Consider the following 17,227-nt stretch of genomic DNA (forward strand, 5'->3'; position numbering starts at 1 on the left):
CCACCTCCCCTTGATCCCATGTGCTTCCCACCCAGAGAGGGCTTCAGAATCAACACACAGTCCCAGGCCCTCATCCCTGGGTCACTGCATTTCCCTAGGATAACACTTGAGTAGATCAACAACTTGTCTGCAGGACAATTCTCTGGCCTCCATTCAGCTGGATATTTTGCTAAAATCACAATGATTATCTTTTTTCCAGAGGCAATCTGTTCAAAATGTGCTACAAAAACAAGTCTATTTTGTCATAGGAAGTACTGGCCCTGGGAGCCTCCAGGAGAAGGTGTTGGGGTGAGGGTGACTGGGAGGTAGTGGGACTCACACTCTCACACCCTACGCCTCTTTTTCAGACTGCTGGGTGATGTGGGCAGGAGAAGGAGATCACTGGGACTCTTGTTACTGCTATGATTCCTTGCCAATAAGGCTCCTAAACATAAGAGGCAGAAGGTTGGAGGGTGAGGCAAACTTCTCTGGTTTATTTAGCCATCTCTTAGAAGTCTCAATATGCCTAGAAACTGCTTTGCACAAAGCTCAAGTCTTTGCTGAATGGATGCTGCACAAACAAGAATAGAGTCATGTCTGGGACTAATTATAGGCTCTTTCAGGAGCTGGATCGTATTTCCTTCCACTTATAGGGGCAACATTCATCTCACCTTTCCCTTAGTAAGTCCTCTTATGGGGACCAGCCAGGGAGCCAGCTGTCTGCAGTCATGTGTATGCATAGCCCCCAGCACAGCTGATGGTACAGAAGAGGAGAGCAGCCTTCTCTGTCGGGTCCAGATCTGAAGACCCTGCTGAGGACGTAGCTCTAGATCCCACACGACCTTGGACTCTTTAGTAACCTTGTTGTCCCTTGGCAGATGTGGCCTCTACACCATCAGTCACACCTCCACAAATAACTGAATGAGTTCTTCCTCTTTCCCTTTTTCATGTTTATTACAGACACTTTCCCTCTCTTAAAACAACAATGGTAATGACCCACCCCGGTGATACATTCCTTTAATCTCTTCACTTTGGACAGCTGAGGTGTGCCATGATTAAGATCGGCCACTAACTTTCAAAAAGCACACCATGAGTATGGACAGGCTGCAGCTATAAAAATAGTCACATACAAAAAGTACAGCTACAAAATCATGGGGCCCACTTTCTTCGATCTGCATGATAAAAAAAAATATTTGCATTAGAGGTAAGCTTGGGGGAAGGAGGCCACAGTCTGATTATTATTCTATGTTTAATTTACCCCCAATGTTTATTTTCATGGACTAGTCAGAGCACATTGAGTCAGCCAGAGAGGCATGGAAGGGGTTAATCTACACAATCTATAGACCAAGAAGTATGAAGTTCAGGGTCACCCAGTCTTTCTGCTAGTGTTATAAGTCAGGGAAGAGCAGAAATATTTTAATACTATTTGGAGAGGTGTCTCTCTGTCTCTCTCTGTTTCTCTCTGTCTTGTTTCTCTCTCTCTCTCTTGCTCATTCACTCTTTGTCACCCAGTCTGGCTCTCACTCTCTTTAACACAACACAGCCATTGAGCTACAGCAGAGTTTCCAGAGCTTGCATTGATGTATCATCTCTCACAGACTCTCTGTGTTGAATGACAAAGTCCAATGCTTTTATCCACAGTAGTCCATTGGGTTTGGTCCACAGGGCATTAGCAGAGAAGGCCACCCAGGGCCTTCAGTCTTGGCTCTCACCAGGGTGTACTTTGTCCTCAATGAAAGTAGACACACCTGATTTCAAGACCTCTGAGTGCAGCATCAGGTAGGGTCTCTGGGCCCCCGGGATTTCAGGATAGAGGCTATGTCCCTTGGGCAAGGCCAGCCGGTGTTACTTAGCCCCACAAGTGTTGATGTTCTTCCCATCCACAGCATCTTCCACAAGGGAAATGTGGTAATCAGTGGACAGAGTGAAATGGGAGATGCAGCCCACAAGGCCTCGCATGTACTGTCTGTTTGTGTGCAGAGCGATTTCCTTCATTCCACCTGCAAAGAGGCAAAGAGGGAGAGAGAGAATAAACCAAGAAGAGGTGTCACCAGTTGGAGGTTCTTTAGGGTCTACTTGAGTGTCCCCTAGCCAAGGACAGAGTGCCTAGTACATCATATATATTAGATTGATTTTGATCAATTCAAAACAACTCTGAAGGCTACAAAGACTGATCTCAGATGTGATTTCTGGCTCAGCTGACAACCTTAAAACCAAATAGTTCTCCAATAGATTTTTAAATGTTGGGTGACGTCAACAATAGTTGCTATCTTAGCTGCTTTTAATTGAGCTCACCTAGAAAACACAAAAAAGGTACCAATTCATGCCTTTTTTTTTGGTCTGTGTAGTAGATTATTAGCCATTTATAGAAATTCTACTCATTCTATTCTGAGAGAGGACATACACACACAGCCAGGTCCTCCTTCCTCAGAGAGAATTCATGTGGCTATATTTAGAAAGTTCCTATTCTATAAACAAAAAAAAAAGTGTGGTGTGTGTGTGTGTGTGTTTTTTTCCTGATGGATCACTCCAGAGCACAAAAGCCATGCGAGTGAGTCCCTTCCTGCCACCTCAGCCATGAGTCAGAAGTTCAGACATGGAAGAATGGACTATTTGGACGGCTTCCTGATTTCCAGGTATTTGATTGACTCTGTGGAGTAGACAGCTCGGGGACAACAAATAAAGGTCTAATGAGGGAAAGGAGGAAAAGGCCTGACAGATTAAGCTCTGGTCAAGGTCACTTACCCACGTACAGAGCCCCATTGATGTTAAGTTGCCGCATCATGCCAGGTGACTTCCCTGTTCTGGCTCCATAGTCATCCACCGTAATCTTCCCAGACTGGCCATCCCTGCAAAGCAAAGTAAACTGAGACCAAACAACATAAAGTATTATCGTTGGAGTTTATGCAATCTTTTTTGGCTTAGAGGTATGAAAGTACCTACTATGTGCTAAGTAATGAGGTTGTCAAAAAAAAAAACCCACAAAATGCCAGCTTTTAAAGTCCTATAGTAGATTATTGGAAGTGGGACCAACCTGAGCTCTTTCCCTGATACCATCTCTTTGTTCATTGAGTTTTCAAGAATTTCTTCTTGCTATGTCCTCTGTAGTTTAGAAATGATTTATACACCCTTGTACCTGGATGCTATGATGGGCGATGGCCTTCACAATTTGCTTTGCTGGCACTGCCTCTCCTCTCCACCCCATTACTCTAAACAATTCCGGCTTACTTGATCTTATCAACTATGAGCATATTTTCATTTTTTATATTTCTGAGTTAAGACATAATGTACTTTGTTGCCTTCATTACTCATTATGGCATCCTAGAGAAATGCAAGACCACCAAGGAAAGGCATTGGTTTTCCTCAATGGTGTGTTTTGGGCATTTTGAATACTATATGGTTCATAATAATAGATGAATGAGCAAATGAATCTATAAAGCTTAACATCCACATATGAAATGGTAATAACTAAGATCAACTTCCAAAGCTATTGTGCAGACCATCTGTTATACATGCAAAGCACAGGGGCACAGTGCCTGACACACATCTTGCTCTATTGAAGTTGACCAAAGGGGCATGTTGCTGTGGTTGTCTACATATTATCATATGATTGTTTTTATGCACAAACATGAAAAAATACAGATCTTAAATTTCTGTGAATATGAAATGTTATAAAGCATGGTGTCTAAATCATCTGGCACAAGATGTTGGATAGATGAGTTATTTCTTCTGCTCTATTAGGAGTCATGCTTGCAAGACCAGAATCATTCAAAACAAGATGGTGTACAAAGCAGAACTTGTCTTCTTTTAGATTCCCTTTCTTGTCTTTATTATCTCTGACCTGGAGCCTTCCATAGAGAATTAAGATTAACCCAGTCCTTCTTGTCATATGTGATAGCTATAGCCTTGACCCACCCAGTTCCCACTAGGCCTGCCTGCTCACACCTCACACAGTATGAGTAGATACTCCAACCCATACAGCTCCTGGCTGCATCTCCTATTCAGCCCTCACTGTACCCCAAGACATACTAGGCATGAAATCGATCATGCCAATAGGAGGGGCTGTGTCTACTATGCTGTCTGCACATGCTGAGTTTGATGTTCTGGCATAGGAGTTTCTTCTGAGAGAACATTCCACTACAATATTTCTCCCAAGCATCTGAAATCCCTGTGTGTGGGCTACATCATGGGGTAGGACAGAAATGTTTTTCGATTTTAGGTTCTGCCCACAGCAATTTATATAGTTTTGGGAAATATATATAACATCTGTTTCATTACATGTCTAGAAAGGGACTGGTATCCACAGCATTGTGTGTTTTCACATACATAATCAAACCACAGTAATTATGAAAGTTAAACTCTTCTACAGTGTCTATTCTCCCAACCACTTTGACCCATAAATATAATAAGCAGGGTATATTGCCTGGTGTTCCTGGGGTTGGGATTAAATAAGGTTGGAACTGAGAACCAAAGCATTTCACATTCCTTTGGAGATGCCTGTGTGCAACCTCTTTTGTAAATGAGGGAGAGAGAAAGGAGCCTTTCATAAGCTGAATGCTAGGGAATGGTTTGAAGTTAGGTTGGATTCAGTATTTGGCCTGTTTTCTAGAAAAAAAATTGAGATCCAAACCTGTAAATATACATTTTGGAAAAATCATTTGTTTTTTTCAACAACTAGAGATTTGGCTTATTGAGATCCCTATACATACATCTGGACTTTGGAATTCGGGGCAGGGGGCTAAATAAAGATGGTCTTAACATAGTCTACAGGGAAGCAGAAGATGAAGTTGATGATGTTGAGCCCCCATGGCCTCACACTGGCCATCACCTGCTGATTCCCCAGCAAGGGTTATAGGACATTTTCAGGGAACTGCAATCCAAGTCTCAATTCCTTTTTACCTTGGACTAATTTAAATTGCAGTATCGACATTACTGATTTGGACTTGCGTTTTATTTTTCTAAAAACATATTGTTAGGGGTAAGGACACACACAACAAAATTATAAAGATACTGGAATGATCTGCCCAAAGTTAAAAATGTCAGGATAGCAATTAGCATTAGGAGGGCACAGATATGTCATGGGGTGCTAGGTAAACGTATATGACTTCTAACGCTCAGATAAATATTCTTTTAGGTGGGGGGATTGTCTATGCAAGGGCATTTAGAGCATTCTTTAAGGTCTTCATGGTTTCAAATTTTCATTGTGTGAGGTGTTAAGGCCCCACCCCAATTTAGCCTCTAGCAGGTGTTTTCCACATATAACAACAAATACTGGCAAGGATGTGGACCAAAGGGAACCCTTATAGATGGCTGGTAGGAATGTAAACTAGTTTAAACCCTATGGGAATTAATATGGAGATAGCTCAATAAGTCTAATGTTTCAGCTGTACTCCTCCTGGATAAAACTCCAAAGCCTGTAATCCTAGATGTCACAAGATACTTGCTTATCAATGTCTATCACAGCGCTGTTCAAAAGCACTGAAATAATAGTAACTGTAGCTAAGTTACAGAAGCAATCTAGGTACCAAGCAATGACACAATGGTTAGAGAAAATGTGGTATGTATATTTTTTCAGTCATAAAACCATAAAGCTATATTTTTCAGAAAATGTATGCTCCTGGATAGAATCATATTAGTCAAATCAAGCTTGCCTAGAAAGGATGAATATATGTTTCTTTTTCTCTTGGGTCGTCTCTTTAATTACAGATAAATAAAATCATATACGTATATACGATATGGAAGTAGAAGTAAGATTGCCTAAGGGGACAAAGAGGGCCAAGGGAATGGGTGGGGAAGATGGTGGCAGGGATGTGCTCAGCATGCACTGTGTGCTTGTAAAATTTCGTAAAATTTTCTCCAGGCCATCTGCTTCCATTCAGAGCATATGTAGGGGTTCATTTTCTGCCCACTGATCAGTCAAGGGCATGGGCTTCGGTGGCACTATTAGGATGACAGGTAAAGGCAAGTTCGAGGACAGTAGGGCTAAAGGGAAGCTGGACACACAGCCATCTATGTGTAGCCTAGCTCTGTCTCCCTTTCCATAGATGCTCACCTGACAGCCTTGACTCGGTGCCACCGGCCATCGCTGAAGGAACCATTCACCATGATGGAAGCCATGCCGCTGCCCAGGTTGTAGCTAAAGGTGTCAGGGACAAAAAAGAAAAGAACCGATGAAAGTGCACGCAAGTGCAGGGAGCTGCCCATTCGCCAAGGCTCTCAATGCCAAAGGTCACCCAGGATGTAATGTCCTTAACCCAGGTAAGCAGTCTGGCACAGAAGGTGGTCACCTTCCAGCTTAGTACACGAATGAACGGCATTTTACATTTTCAGTTGTGGTAGGGTAAGCATTCCATTTTACCATCTAAGCTATTTTATGTGTACCTTTCAGGACTATTAAGAATATTCATGTGTCACTAACGTTTAGATTACTTCCATCTTGCAAAATGAATACTGCATGGCTCTAGTTCCACTCTCCCCCAAGGCCTGAGCACCACCCTTCTATTTGTTAGCTTGGATCAATCCAGATACCCAATTAAGTAGAATCCCAGGGCAGCTTCCTTTTTGTGCTGGCCTTACTTCATATAGTGTAAGGTGGTCAAGGTGACTCAGACACACGTGTGGAAGCATCATAGCTACAGCATTAGAGTCAGTGAGAAGACCTTATCATCTGCACTGGGTTGCACAGTGTTTCCCCGAAATTTCTGCCCAGCGTGAACCTTGGAATATGACCTTGTCTGGAAAGAGGGTCTGATGCAGTTAGTTAAGATAAAGCCATACTGGGTTAGACGGACATTCAATCAGTATAACTGGCACCATTCTATGAAAAAAAAAATCTGGACACAGAGACACATGGGGAGAAATAATCTGTGGTGATGAAAGCAAAGACTGTAACTACGTATCCATTTATTAGCTAGAAGGACTGCCACCCAGTGCCAGAAACACCAACAGAACCCCCTTGGTCCTGCCAAGGAAGCAGTTCTAGCGACAGGTTGAATTTTGTATTTCTAGTCTCCAGAATTGTACAAACATTGATTTGGGGGTGGGGGCTTGTGGGGTGTTTGTATGTTTTGTTGTTGTCTTTTGTTTGAGACAGGATTTCCCTGTGTAACAGCCCTGGCTGTCCTGGAATCCACTTTGTAGATCAGGCTGGCCTGGAATTCACAGAGATCCACCTGTCACAATCCCCCCAAGTTCTGGGATGAAAGGTGTGCACCACCACACCTAGCCAAACATTGATTTTTTTTTTTTAATGTTGTAAATTTCGTGATAATTTATTACAGAACTCCTGGGAAATTACTAAGCATTTTCACTTTAAGAAAGAAAAACCAGTATTGTAGAGTAAGCTAAACTCTTAAGAGATGAAGAGAATGTGCTTGAAATCACAGAGGTGAGATATAAAATTGAACTTCTTGTATTCTCTGCCACTCCCCCTTTAATATCAGACCTACCATGTAGTAGCATCTCAGCTCCCAGATGCTCTGACACCCTCCCGAAGTCAGAAGACATGGGTGTGCTTCCCAAGAGAAATAGCCCTCTCCAGCCACTCACTGCTCATTCCATTATTTTAATTTAATTCAATCCAGCAAATATTTAGTGAGTGACTACTCCAGCCTGGGCAGGGGGCCAACTGCCTAGACCTTCCCTGGATAACACAATCAGACCACGTATTCAAACATCCCGAGAGAGGGGCCCACAGGGGCAACTTTGTCCTCATTGTGGGAAGAGAGGTGTGTACACACTGTAGGGGGGGAGAGGAAGGCTGAGATAAAGTGTTGGCTCCTTCCAGAGACAGTGAGACTAGAAAGCACTCAGTTTTCCCAGAGAAAGTGCTATAGCTCGTTCATTTCCTCATAGAGACCCAAAGAAACAACACAGCCACAGCACTGAACCAAGAATAGAAGCTGTGATGTCTTGACAAACCAAGGGACAAAGATGCCACTACGACCCCAAAATCTACACCATTTTATAGTGCATATTCCTACATCAAGTGTCTGCTATGAAAGAATAGCCAGAAGGTGGGGGTTTGGAGAATTCCTTATATGGGAGCCAAATGCTTCTTGAAGAAAAGAATGAACCTGGGCCTGGAAGATTGCTCAGAGGGTAAAGATGCTTTCCAGGAATCCCGGAGGCCAGGGTTCAAGCCCCAAGACCCTCATGGTGGAAGGACAGAACTAGCTCCTATAAGTTATCCTCTAATCTCCACATGTGCACTATGCAGGTGCACACACACACACACACACACACACACACACACACACACACACGCAGAGAGAGAATAAATGTGGAAACAGAAGCAGAGCTGGGAGATTAGTTAACTCACTGCATATGGCTTGGCTAAGCGAAATAACATGGTTGGCAGAGCGTGGATGTTCATTCTACAGACCTGCCTGGCTCCTCAGTCTTGTCAACTTATCAGCTCCGTGACTTACGATAATTTGCCTAATTCTATCAAATATAGGCGAGATGCTTTCCCTGCAGGACTATAGAGATGTTTAACTAACTAACATAGTACACAGTAGGACCTACATAAATAATGTCACCATGCCAAAATTGTGGGACTTGGTGAATCTTATTCAGGAGGTTGACAATACAACCCTCAGGAGTTAACTACCTGAGGTCTCCTCTGGGAGTGGAGCCCTGTAGGGGCATGAACCCAAGGTGATAAACATGTAACTAAAGTGTTAGGAATGCCCAGGTCCTACAATCAGGTGACCTGTGTAGGGGGCCACATCTGAATGTGCCAGTCAGTGTCGCTGTGACTAAAACACTTCCGTTGTATTAGAACCAGGTGGAACAAAGGTGGGCTTCATTCTTTTCTGCAGCCACTGGCTCTCTTACTCACTTGAAGGGACAGAATATGCACAAGGAAGTTAAAATAGAGGTTGGCAGACAAAAATCCTTTTATCATGTAGGTGGGGCAACTCGGTCAGTTTCTTCATGACTTAACTTTCCAGTCCATAACTCCATAATTTCAGGACCTGCAAAGAGCCATCTGTTCATACTGTCCCAAGATCATTTTATATGCATCATATACATGGTCTCAAACTTACAGTATAGCTGAGGCTGGCCTGGAAATCTTCCACTGTCCCATTTCTACTTCCCAAGTGTTGAGACCATAGTCATTCACTAATACGCCTAACTCCACATATTTTAAATTTCCCCAGGCTGTCCACTGAGAAGGTGTGTACTGCACAGGAACTATGTCTTGCTATCAAGCCAATAAAGCAATAAATAAATGCTTGACTTGTTGCTCTATCAATGTTCCCTACTATGAGTCCTAAGTCACCTAGCTTGGTGTGCACCAATGGCTGACAGACTAGCCATCAAGGTGGGACACCTAGAAGTGGCTCTGGGTCTGACCCTTGGAAACTAGTTAGGTATTTTCAGGCCTTCCTGTGGTGACACTTCCAGTAATGTCCCTTTTAAACCATTGTACAGGGCGCTTTACTAATGTCAGATCTCTTCCTTTTCTTTGATGCCTGAAAGTGTTATGTGGTCAAACTAAGTGGGAAAGGGCATCAGATGACATTCATAAAGCTTCCTGGTTGGTTTTGTGTTCTGAATATGACAGCCTGGAATGAACCAAACTACAATAAACTGAAAGTCACACTCATTTCAATGAGCACTTTGACTAAAGGTGTTCTGCTTGAGAGTTCCATCGCTCTGCTCACTCCTGTTTACTGGTAGGGATTTCAGTGGCAAGTTAGCATAGGATCTGAAGTTAGGTTAGGGTAGTGTCTTTGTTAGGGTTTCCATTGCTATGAAAAGACACCATGACTGAGGCAATTCTTATAAAGGACATTTAATTGGGAACTGGCTTACAGTTTCAGAGGTTCAGTCAAGTATCATTATGACAAGAAGCATGGCAGCATCCAGGCAGGCATGGTGCTAGAAGAGCCAAGAGTTCTACATCTTCACCTGAAGGCAGCCAGGAGGAGAATAGAATTCCCCAGGCAGCCAGAGCTATTCAGCACTGGGCAGAGCTTGCGTATATCTATATATCTATATATCTATATCTTTCCACATCTCCATCTATCTATCTATCTATCTATCTATCTATCTATCTATCTATCTATCTATCTCCTCAAAGCTCTCCATCCACAGTGATGCACTTCCTCCAACAAGGCCTTACCCACTCCAGCAAGGACACACTTCCTAAGAGTGCCACTCCCTGTGGGCCAAGCATTCAAACACATGAGTCTGTAGGGGCCAAAACTATTCAAACCACCACGACTAGAAAGTCTAGAGCCTTGAGTACACCCCATCATCTCAGGGTCTCTCTCCTGTTTGTATTCAAAACATTGCAACCTTAAGAGTGAGTGTGTGCACCCTGGAGAACAGTGTACACTCTAGGCCTTGCTGTTGCAAGTTCCTCAAGGCCAGAATATTTTGTTCTGATTTATTTATCCTTTTTTTATGTTTTGTTTTGAGAAGAGGGCTCCTGTAGTAGTACACATTGCCTATAGAACTCATTATGAATCTGAAAATGGATCGCCTCTTGGCTTTTTGGCTAAGATCAAGTGTATAAATCTGAAAGTGGCCTTGAACTCCTAACCTCTTTGCCTCCACCTCAGGAGAGCTGGGATGACAGGTGTGTGCAGCCACACCTTCCCACCAAAACCTCCCAACCAGCCTCTTCTCTCACAGAGGAGGAGCCAGGGGCTAAGAGAAGGTAGGCAGTTTATGTGAGGTCACACAGCCATGGGAATCAACTATGTGGCACCCTGAAGCCACTTCAGATCCAATCTCTCAGGGCGGGCTTCCTAGAACACTTGGGGTGCTTGGTGCCAATAAAATCCCTGTGTGCACCCACACTAACTCTATCAGAGCCTGGGGGTGGGTAAGCTCAGGAATCTACCTATGGGACAAACTCCCCAGTGAGGGTGACTCACTATGTCTGCTAGGCTTTTTAGACCACCTGCATATATCAAAAGCTTGCTTGCTCCCAGCTCAGCCTAGCCTTTCCCGTGCGTGCATCCTTATTGGGTGGATGGATGTGTAACTACCCAGACGGAAGTGCCCAGTGAGCAGCAATAGGTGGCTCTAGATAGGTGCCAGTTCTACCCCTTCCTGGGCCCCAGAAGTGTACTTTATACGAAACACAAGAAAGCACAGGGAAAACTTCAGCAACTTGAGAAAGAAACAGTACCCTAAGGTGCGAGTTCAGGATGGGACAGGGAGTTAGGCCGGTTAGGCTTGAGAAGAGGCTGGCAGGGCTTGTCCAAGGCCTGGGGTGAGAGCAGAGCTGGTAGGAGCCCCTGGCCAGTTTGCTCTGGTCTCCATGCACTGAATTCAGTTGGCAGTTGAGGGGGAGCCGGACCACCCCGCCCTCTACTCAGCTCTTGTTTCAGTTCCCTTTTCTGGGCACACTCAAGTACTTGAGGCCGGAGTGAGGTTAACCACAGGAAAACCACAAAGAAATGACTTTGAAGCAGCGAGCTGACAGGAGTGGGAAGAGCTCCTCGGTCATCTGACCTTGGGACAACGAAGAGTGAGGAGCAGTGGGGGGCGGGTGGTGGGTAACATCACGGGTCAGGGGATAAGGTGTAGGTGGAGAAGAGCTGCTCCTCACCTGTTAGTGTCTGCTCTTAAGCCACATACCAGGACAAGGTCCCCCATCACAAGGCTGAATCACAGAGCAGGTGTGTGATGTTAGGGGAGTCACATTTCCCCTCAAAATATCTTCCCTTTAAATTTAATAGCTTTGTGCTAGCCTTGTCTAGCTGGCTGCAACCCCACTATCCCCCGCATTGACTGACAAAGCCCCGGAATTCAGTCTTCACCGTTTCTGTATTCTCTCCTTTGTTACAATTCAGATTTATTCCTTATTTTTTTTACTGAACACTTAGGAATTCTTTGGTACTCCTTTAGGAGTAAAAGCTTAACAAATCCTTAACAATACCTCTGCACTGGGCTAAAAACCCAGAGCCAGGCAGGTGCTCTCAGCAGGCAACTGAACCTTGTGGGGAAATGAAGCCAGGTGAGGCTGCGGCCTGGGGATTGACATTTCTAATAAGCTCTGCAAGGGCACTGTTGCTTGGTGGCAAACACCTTTTATAGTCTCGATGCACTGGCTTTTCATATTTAACAAGACAGCCCCTACCTTTTAGAAACTGAGCTCTCAATCTTTTTGGTGAGGAGAGTCGGGAGAAGGGGAGAAAGTGTCCACCTTAGTTTGTTTGTTTTGTTTTGTTTCTTGATTTTTTTTTCAAGACAGTACTTCTTTTGTACAGCCTTGGCTGCCCTGGAACTAGCTCAATAGACCGGACTAGTCTTGAACTCACAGAGATCTGCCTGACTCTGCCTCCCAAGTACTGGGATTAAATATGTGCATCACCACCGCCTGACCAGGTAATTCTTTAACTGTTGCATAGCCATCCAGTTGACAACATGGAGAGAAATGAACTCATTTAAAAGAAGTAAGAAGTGCAGGGTGGACATGGTAAGTGCTTTTTATCCCAGCACTGGGGAGGCAGAGACAGGCAGCGCTCAGTGAATTTAACAACCTGGATTATACAGAAAGGTTCCAGTGTCAGCCAAGACCACATAGTGAGACCTTGCTTCAAAAACAAAATAAAAATATTATTCATTCACACAGACAGAAACACACATGAATGAAAATGATTTAAGAACTGAATCTTTTAACAAGTAAGTAAGGGCCTGGAGAAGATGACTCAGCATTTAAGAGCACTTGTCTGCTTTTCCACAGGACCAGGGTTCAATTCCCAGCATCCACATGGCGGCTCACAACTGTTTGTAACTCTAGTTCTAGAGAACCTGGTACCTTCTCACAGACATACACCCAGGCAAAACACCAATGCACATAAAAAAGAAAGAAGGAAAGAAGGAAACAAAGAAAGGGAGGGAGGGAGGAAAGAGAAAGAAAGAAAGAAAGAAAGAAAGAAAGAAAGAAAGAAAGAAAGAAAGGAAAAAAGAGAAAGAAAATAAGTGCTTCTGGGATGGCCTTATTAGTAGCACTTAAGAATTCCAAAGATCCAGGTGTGGAGTTGCTCTGTGGAGCCAAGAGTCTGAGTCTCCTTCTAGCGGCAGAACACCACAAAGCAGTGTGCCCTCCCTCAGGCTTCATAGCCAAGGTGAAGCAGAGGGAACTTAAAGCCAAGGCTCCTGGGGTTTAGATTTTCAGATCTTCCCAAGTTGGCCAGTATCTCTTCCACGTCTTCTAGTTCACAAGAGGGAAGCATACAGTAGGGACTCACTTAGACAAGAGGCATGGAATTGCTTGAGAGAGGGTCAGATAGTAACTATTGAGACTTGGCCAAACAGTCTCCTTTGAAGCTACCCCAGAGGCCCACGGTTGCCTGAATACAGTGAGAGACAATATGTAGAAGAACGAGTACGACAGTAGTCTAATAAAACTTGGAATGAACTGGCAAAAATGGAGAGTGGTGTAAATTTGCCTCATGGGCATGAATGTCAATATTGGAAAAAGAAAAGTCAGGGGACTGGAATGAGGCTGGAGCCGTCAGCTCTTGCCAACTCCAACGGAGTGTGTTTGGGTTGACTCCCGCATCCCTGTATTGTTGCACTGTTTGAGAAAAAAAAAAAAAAACTTCAAAATGAAGTTACCTGAATACCAGGGCTCCATCCCGAAGACCCAGGGAAATGAAGTCGCTGTTGGGTCTCATGGGGCTGTCCCCCCTCCACAGCAGCAGGCCGTCCTTGGCGGTTGTTTTAAACCTCAGGAAGGCATTTGACCTTGATCCCGACACCCTGGAGGAAATGCACAATCGATTTGAGTCCAAGAGATTAACCACCAACATCTGTTTTGAGTCATCTCTGCTTGCCTTCGCTAAGCAACCAGGTGTGCAGATAATCTGGCCTCTGCAGGGACACACACCTGGCGAGTAGAAGGAGCACCGCCCCTGCGAGTCTTACCATCCAGGGATGTTCTGCGTGCTCGCTGAGCAGCAGTGTCTGCCTTGCAATGGGGCATGTAGGAAGCAAGACTTTGGACAATGTCACAGTCCCAGGCATGTGGCTTTTATACACTAGACTTCCTCTTCTCTTCCCTATCCCTCAATGGCTCTTCAAGAGCTGACCCTCATATTGCAGCAGAAAGTGGGCTTCCCAATTGCCACAAAGCTCAAACCAGAAGTTTCTCTGGGCTGTAATCATGGCAGTGGAAGGCCAACATGGGAAGCAGTGACTGTCCTCGGTGGCATGTCTGGAGTGTGTGTGGGGGAGGCGGGGAGGGGGGCAGGGAGCGAGGATAGACAAGGCCTGGAGGCTCAAAGGAGGTGACTTGATGAAGTGGCTGTTGGATTAGAAGAGTGCCATGACAGAGCTCTGAGGACAGTGGACACCAAGCAAGATGGCTTCCTGGTTGTCTGAATTTCTGGGAAGAGGCCCTTGGGCTTCTGTGCGACCATCAGCTCCTAAGGCTAGTTTGCGAATTCATCTGGCAAAAATTATCAGCATTTGTCTGATGTGGCCTGAGGGTCTCTAGCAAAAGGTAAGGCAGGAGGAAATACAAGTTGATATTCCCATTAGCAAGGCACCGCTAGAACATAAAGTCAAGGCTCCTGGAGTTTAGATTTTCAGATTTTGACAAGCCGGCCGGAACCACTTCCGTGGGATCGAGTCTGCAGGTGGGACATACACAGCAGTAACATACTAGAGCAAAGGGCACAGGGAGCTCTTTTTTTTTCCTTACCCATTCTGGTAAGAAGAGCAGAGAGAAAGTGTTTTCTTTTCCACCCTCCCATTAGTGGTATCATAGCTCTGTCTCCCTCATGTTTAACTTCAGAGCTGTACAGTGCATTCAATAGGGAATGCTAGGAAGAGGGGAGAGGACTTCTGCCTAGGCTCACCATGGCCTGATTTAGGGAGGAAGGCAACAAGCCTGTCTTCCTCATGCAGAGGGCCACCAGGCCAGCTACAGACAAGTCAACCCTGGGCGGTTCTTTAGGAACCTGCTGGTCTCTGACTCTGAGTCATGCTCCTTCGCTCCCTTGGCAACATGGGGGCTGGCATCAGTCAGTCGAGCCAATCTGGTTTCTCTTATCAATGCTTGGTTTAAGAATGGACACATAAGTTATTGTCTGATTCACCAGGAGGCGTCTGTGAAGCTTTCCTCTCTGTAGCAAGAGTCCTTTTTGCTTCTCTAGGATATTGCCCGCTTTGACAATCGTTTCATGAGTGTCCTATGGGCGGCTAGGGACTATGCTGAAGGCACCATGGCAAACATGGATGGGATACTGGGTTTTTGAGGATGCTGCTGGGTCTCTGGATTAACCAGCCCAGCTGTATGTAGGCTGTATGTGCTATACTAAATCCTTTTCCCATTTAGGATATGTTAAGCTGAGTTTTATGTTCCGTGACCCTCTAAGGGTGTTAAAGTGAAGCAGATCGTGAACGTGTCCATATGGGTGACTTCACATGGGTGTACATGTGCCTGTGCACACACGTCCATGCGCGTGCTCCAGCACAGTTGCTCTAACCTGAGGCTTCTCCATCTCCTTCTGCCACCTCAGCTCTAACTCCCTTAGCAGTTGTTGGCCTCTGGGAAAGCAATAGAGGCTGAAGACTGCGACGCCATTCATAATGCTCTGCTTTGGGAGTGCAGAGTGACTTTGTACTGTTAGGAAAGAGTCAAAGGCAGAGAAGGGTGTGCCTTGACTGGAGATGCTTCTCATGTAAATCTTCACTCCAAGGCAACAAACAGAAGCTGTGATTAGAGAAGTGAAGCCGGGTCTATCTCTTCCCACAAGGCCACGCCTCTTAATCCTTCCTAAACAGTCCCTCCACTGGGAACCCAACACTCAAATATATGAGACTATGGTGGCCATCCTTAATCAAACCACTACAGTAGCCTGCTATGTTTACAGTCACCCCAAAGCGACCTAGAAAAAGATTTTTCAATTAGTTTTGCTTCTCGATACCCTAAGTTCTATCCTAAAGCAGGGTGGCTTTAAAATTTTTTTTTTCAAGTTAGTAAGCACCCAAACTAAAGGGGAAGAAAAATTCTGCAACGATTTTGCTGGTGATTAAAGACTGATGACCATCTCTACTGTCAAAGGACTGGGGGACAAACTGATGTCGCCAACAAGAAGCCGGGCTGAATGGAAGGGTGCTTTAGGAGCCAATTTCAATCCTTGCCACATATACAGGCTGCTTGAAATTCTAGCTCATCCCTGCCCCCAGGGGACAAAAGCTGTAACTTGAGCATTTGTATCATGCCTTCTGTCCTTATATCATGCTCTTCTGTCCACACCAAGAGAAGTGAGCAATCTTCACTGTATGGGACAGAGCCTCAGGAGGACAGTGGACCTTTGAAGACATAGGTACTGGCCTGGCAGGAAGTGGTTCTGAGCTATTTGGTTGGGAGCAGCTGAACCCTTCTGCAACTGGCTCCGGGCAGATCTTCAGGCCTTGGCACAGAATAGCAGAGAGCTAAGAACCCCCTCTAAGGTCAAAGGTGGGGGTGTCCGATGTGATCATATTCTACCTTTAAGAGCATCTAATTCCTTCTGCTTCTTAAACTGGAACACTGGAAACCCCAGGGGCAAGTGACATTCTTCCAGGCCCTTTGACCAGAAAAGGATTGGAGTGCTAATGATGGGGTTGTTTGGAAAACCAATGCCTTCACATTTAGCTTATTTGTTTTGTTCTTGTTTCTATGTTTATTTCATGTTCACCCCCACCGTCACCCCCCCAGCCCATGGGGAGAATTATCATCTGGCACAGACGATAAGGATAAACTCAGGGAGTGATGTTAAGAAACTGACATCTAGGGAGTAAGCAAGCAGCCGTGTGGGCTCATTACCTCTTGAGGATATTTGGGTTGTCATACATCAGGTAACTGCGGCCAATAAACTGTGGGATCTCAATGGCTTCTGTAATAGCTGAGACAGAGCAGAAAATGGAGGTTATAAGACATGCGCACCCCGCATCCCCTTTGACTTCGACACTCACACACGTCAAGAAAGCTATCCGTGGAATGTGCTATTTGATAGCTTGTCAGCCCCTTCCTCTTGGCTGTGCTTGTGCTTGGCCTGGCTCCTGGCAGCCTGGCCCAATGGCCTGGCAGGGGTTTCTTCGCCCCTCTCTCCTTTCTCCGGAGTCTGGCAGCCACTGTCACCAGCCTTGGCGCTCTGAGGAGAAGGCTTTGCAATGTGCTGAAACTTGAACTGTCCCCAGTGCTTCTTGGAAGCTGGAGGGGAGCCGGAGCCATGTGGAGAGCAGCTGGGGATAACCCCAGAGTTTTGCCAGAGGAGGCAGAGAAAGT

General features: G+C 45.1%; 1 protein-coding gene across 1 annotated transcript in view; it reads right to left on the minus strand.

Annotated features, from left to right (window-relative positions):
* Positions 1–451: 451 nt before the first annotated feature.
* Egflam (EGF like, fibronectin type III and laminin G domains) overlaps positions 452–17,227 on the minus strand; it is a 180,401-nt gene continuing 163,625 nt past the window's right edge. The window contains exons 18-22 of the mRNA XM_031360032.1: positions 16,766–16,844; positions 13,567–13,710; positions 6,032–6,115; positions 2,725–2,828; positions 452–1,979 (exon numbers count right to left, since the gene is read on the minus strand). Of these exons, the coding sequence (XP_031215892.1) occupies positions 1,825–1,979; positions 2,725–2,828; positions 6,032–6,115; positions 13,567–13,710; positions 16,766–16,844 (566 nt within the window). The 3' untranslated portion in view covers positions 452–1,824. The remainder of the gene's footprint in view (positions 1,980–2,724; positions 2,829–6,031; positions 6,116–13,566; positions 13,711–16,765; positions 16,845–17,227) is intronic.

Source organism: Mastomys coucha, unplaced genomic scaffold (genome assembly GCF_008632895.1).
Source record: "Mastomys coucha isolate ucsf_1 unplaced genomic scaffold, UCSF_Mcou_1 pScaffold8, whole genome shotgun sequence".
In the NCBI taxonomy this organism is placed as follows: Eukaryota; Metazoa; Chordata; class Mammalia; order Rodentia; family Muridae; genus Mastomys; species Mastomys coucha.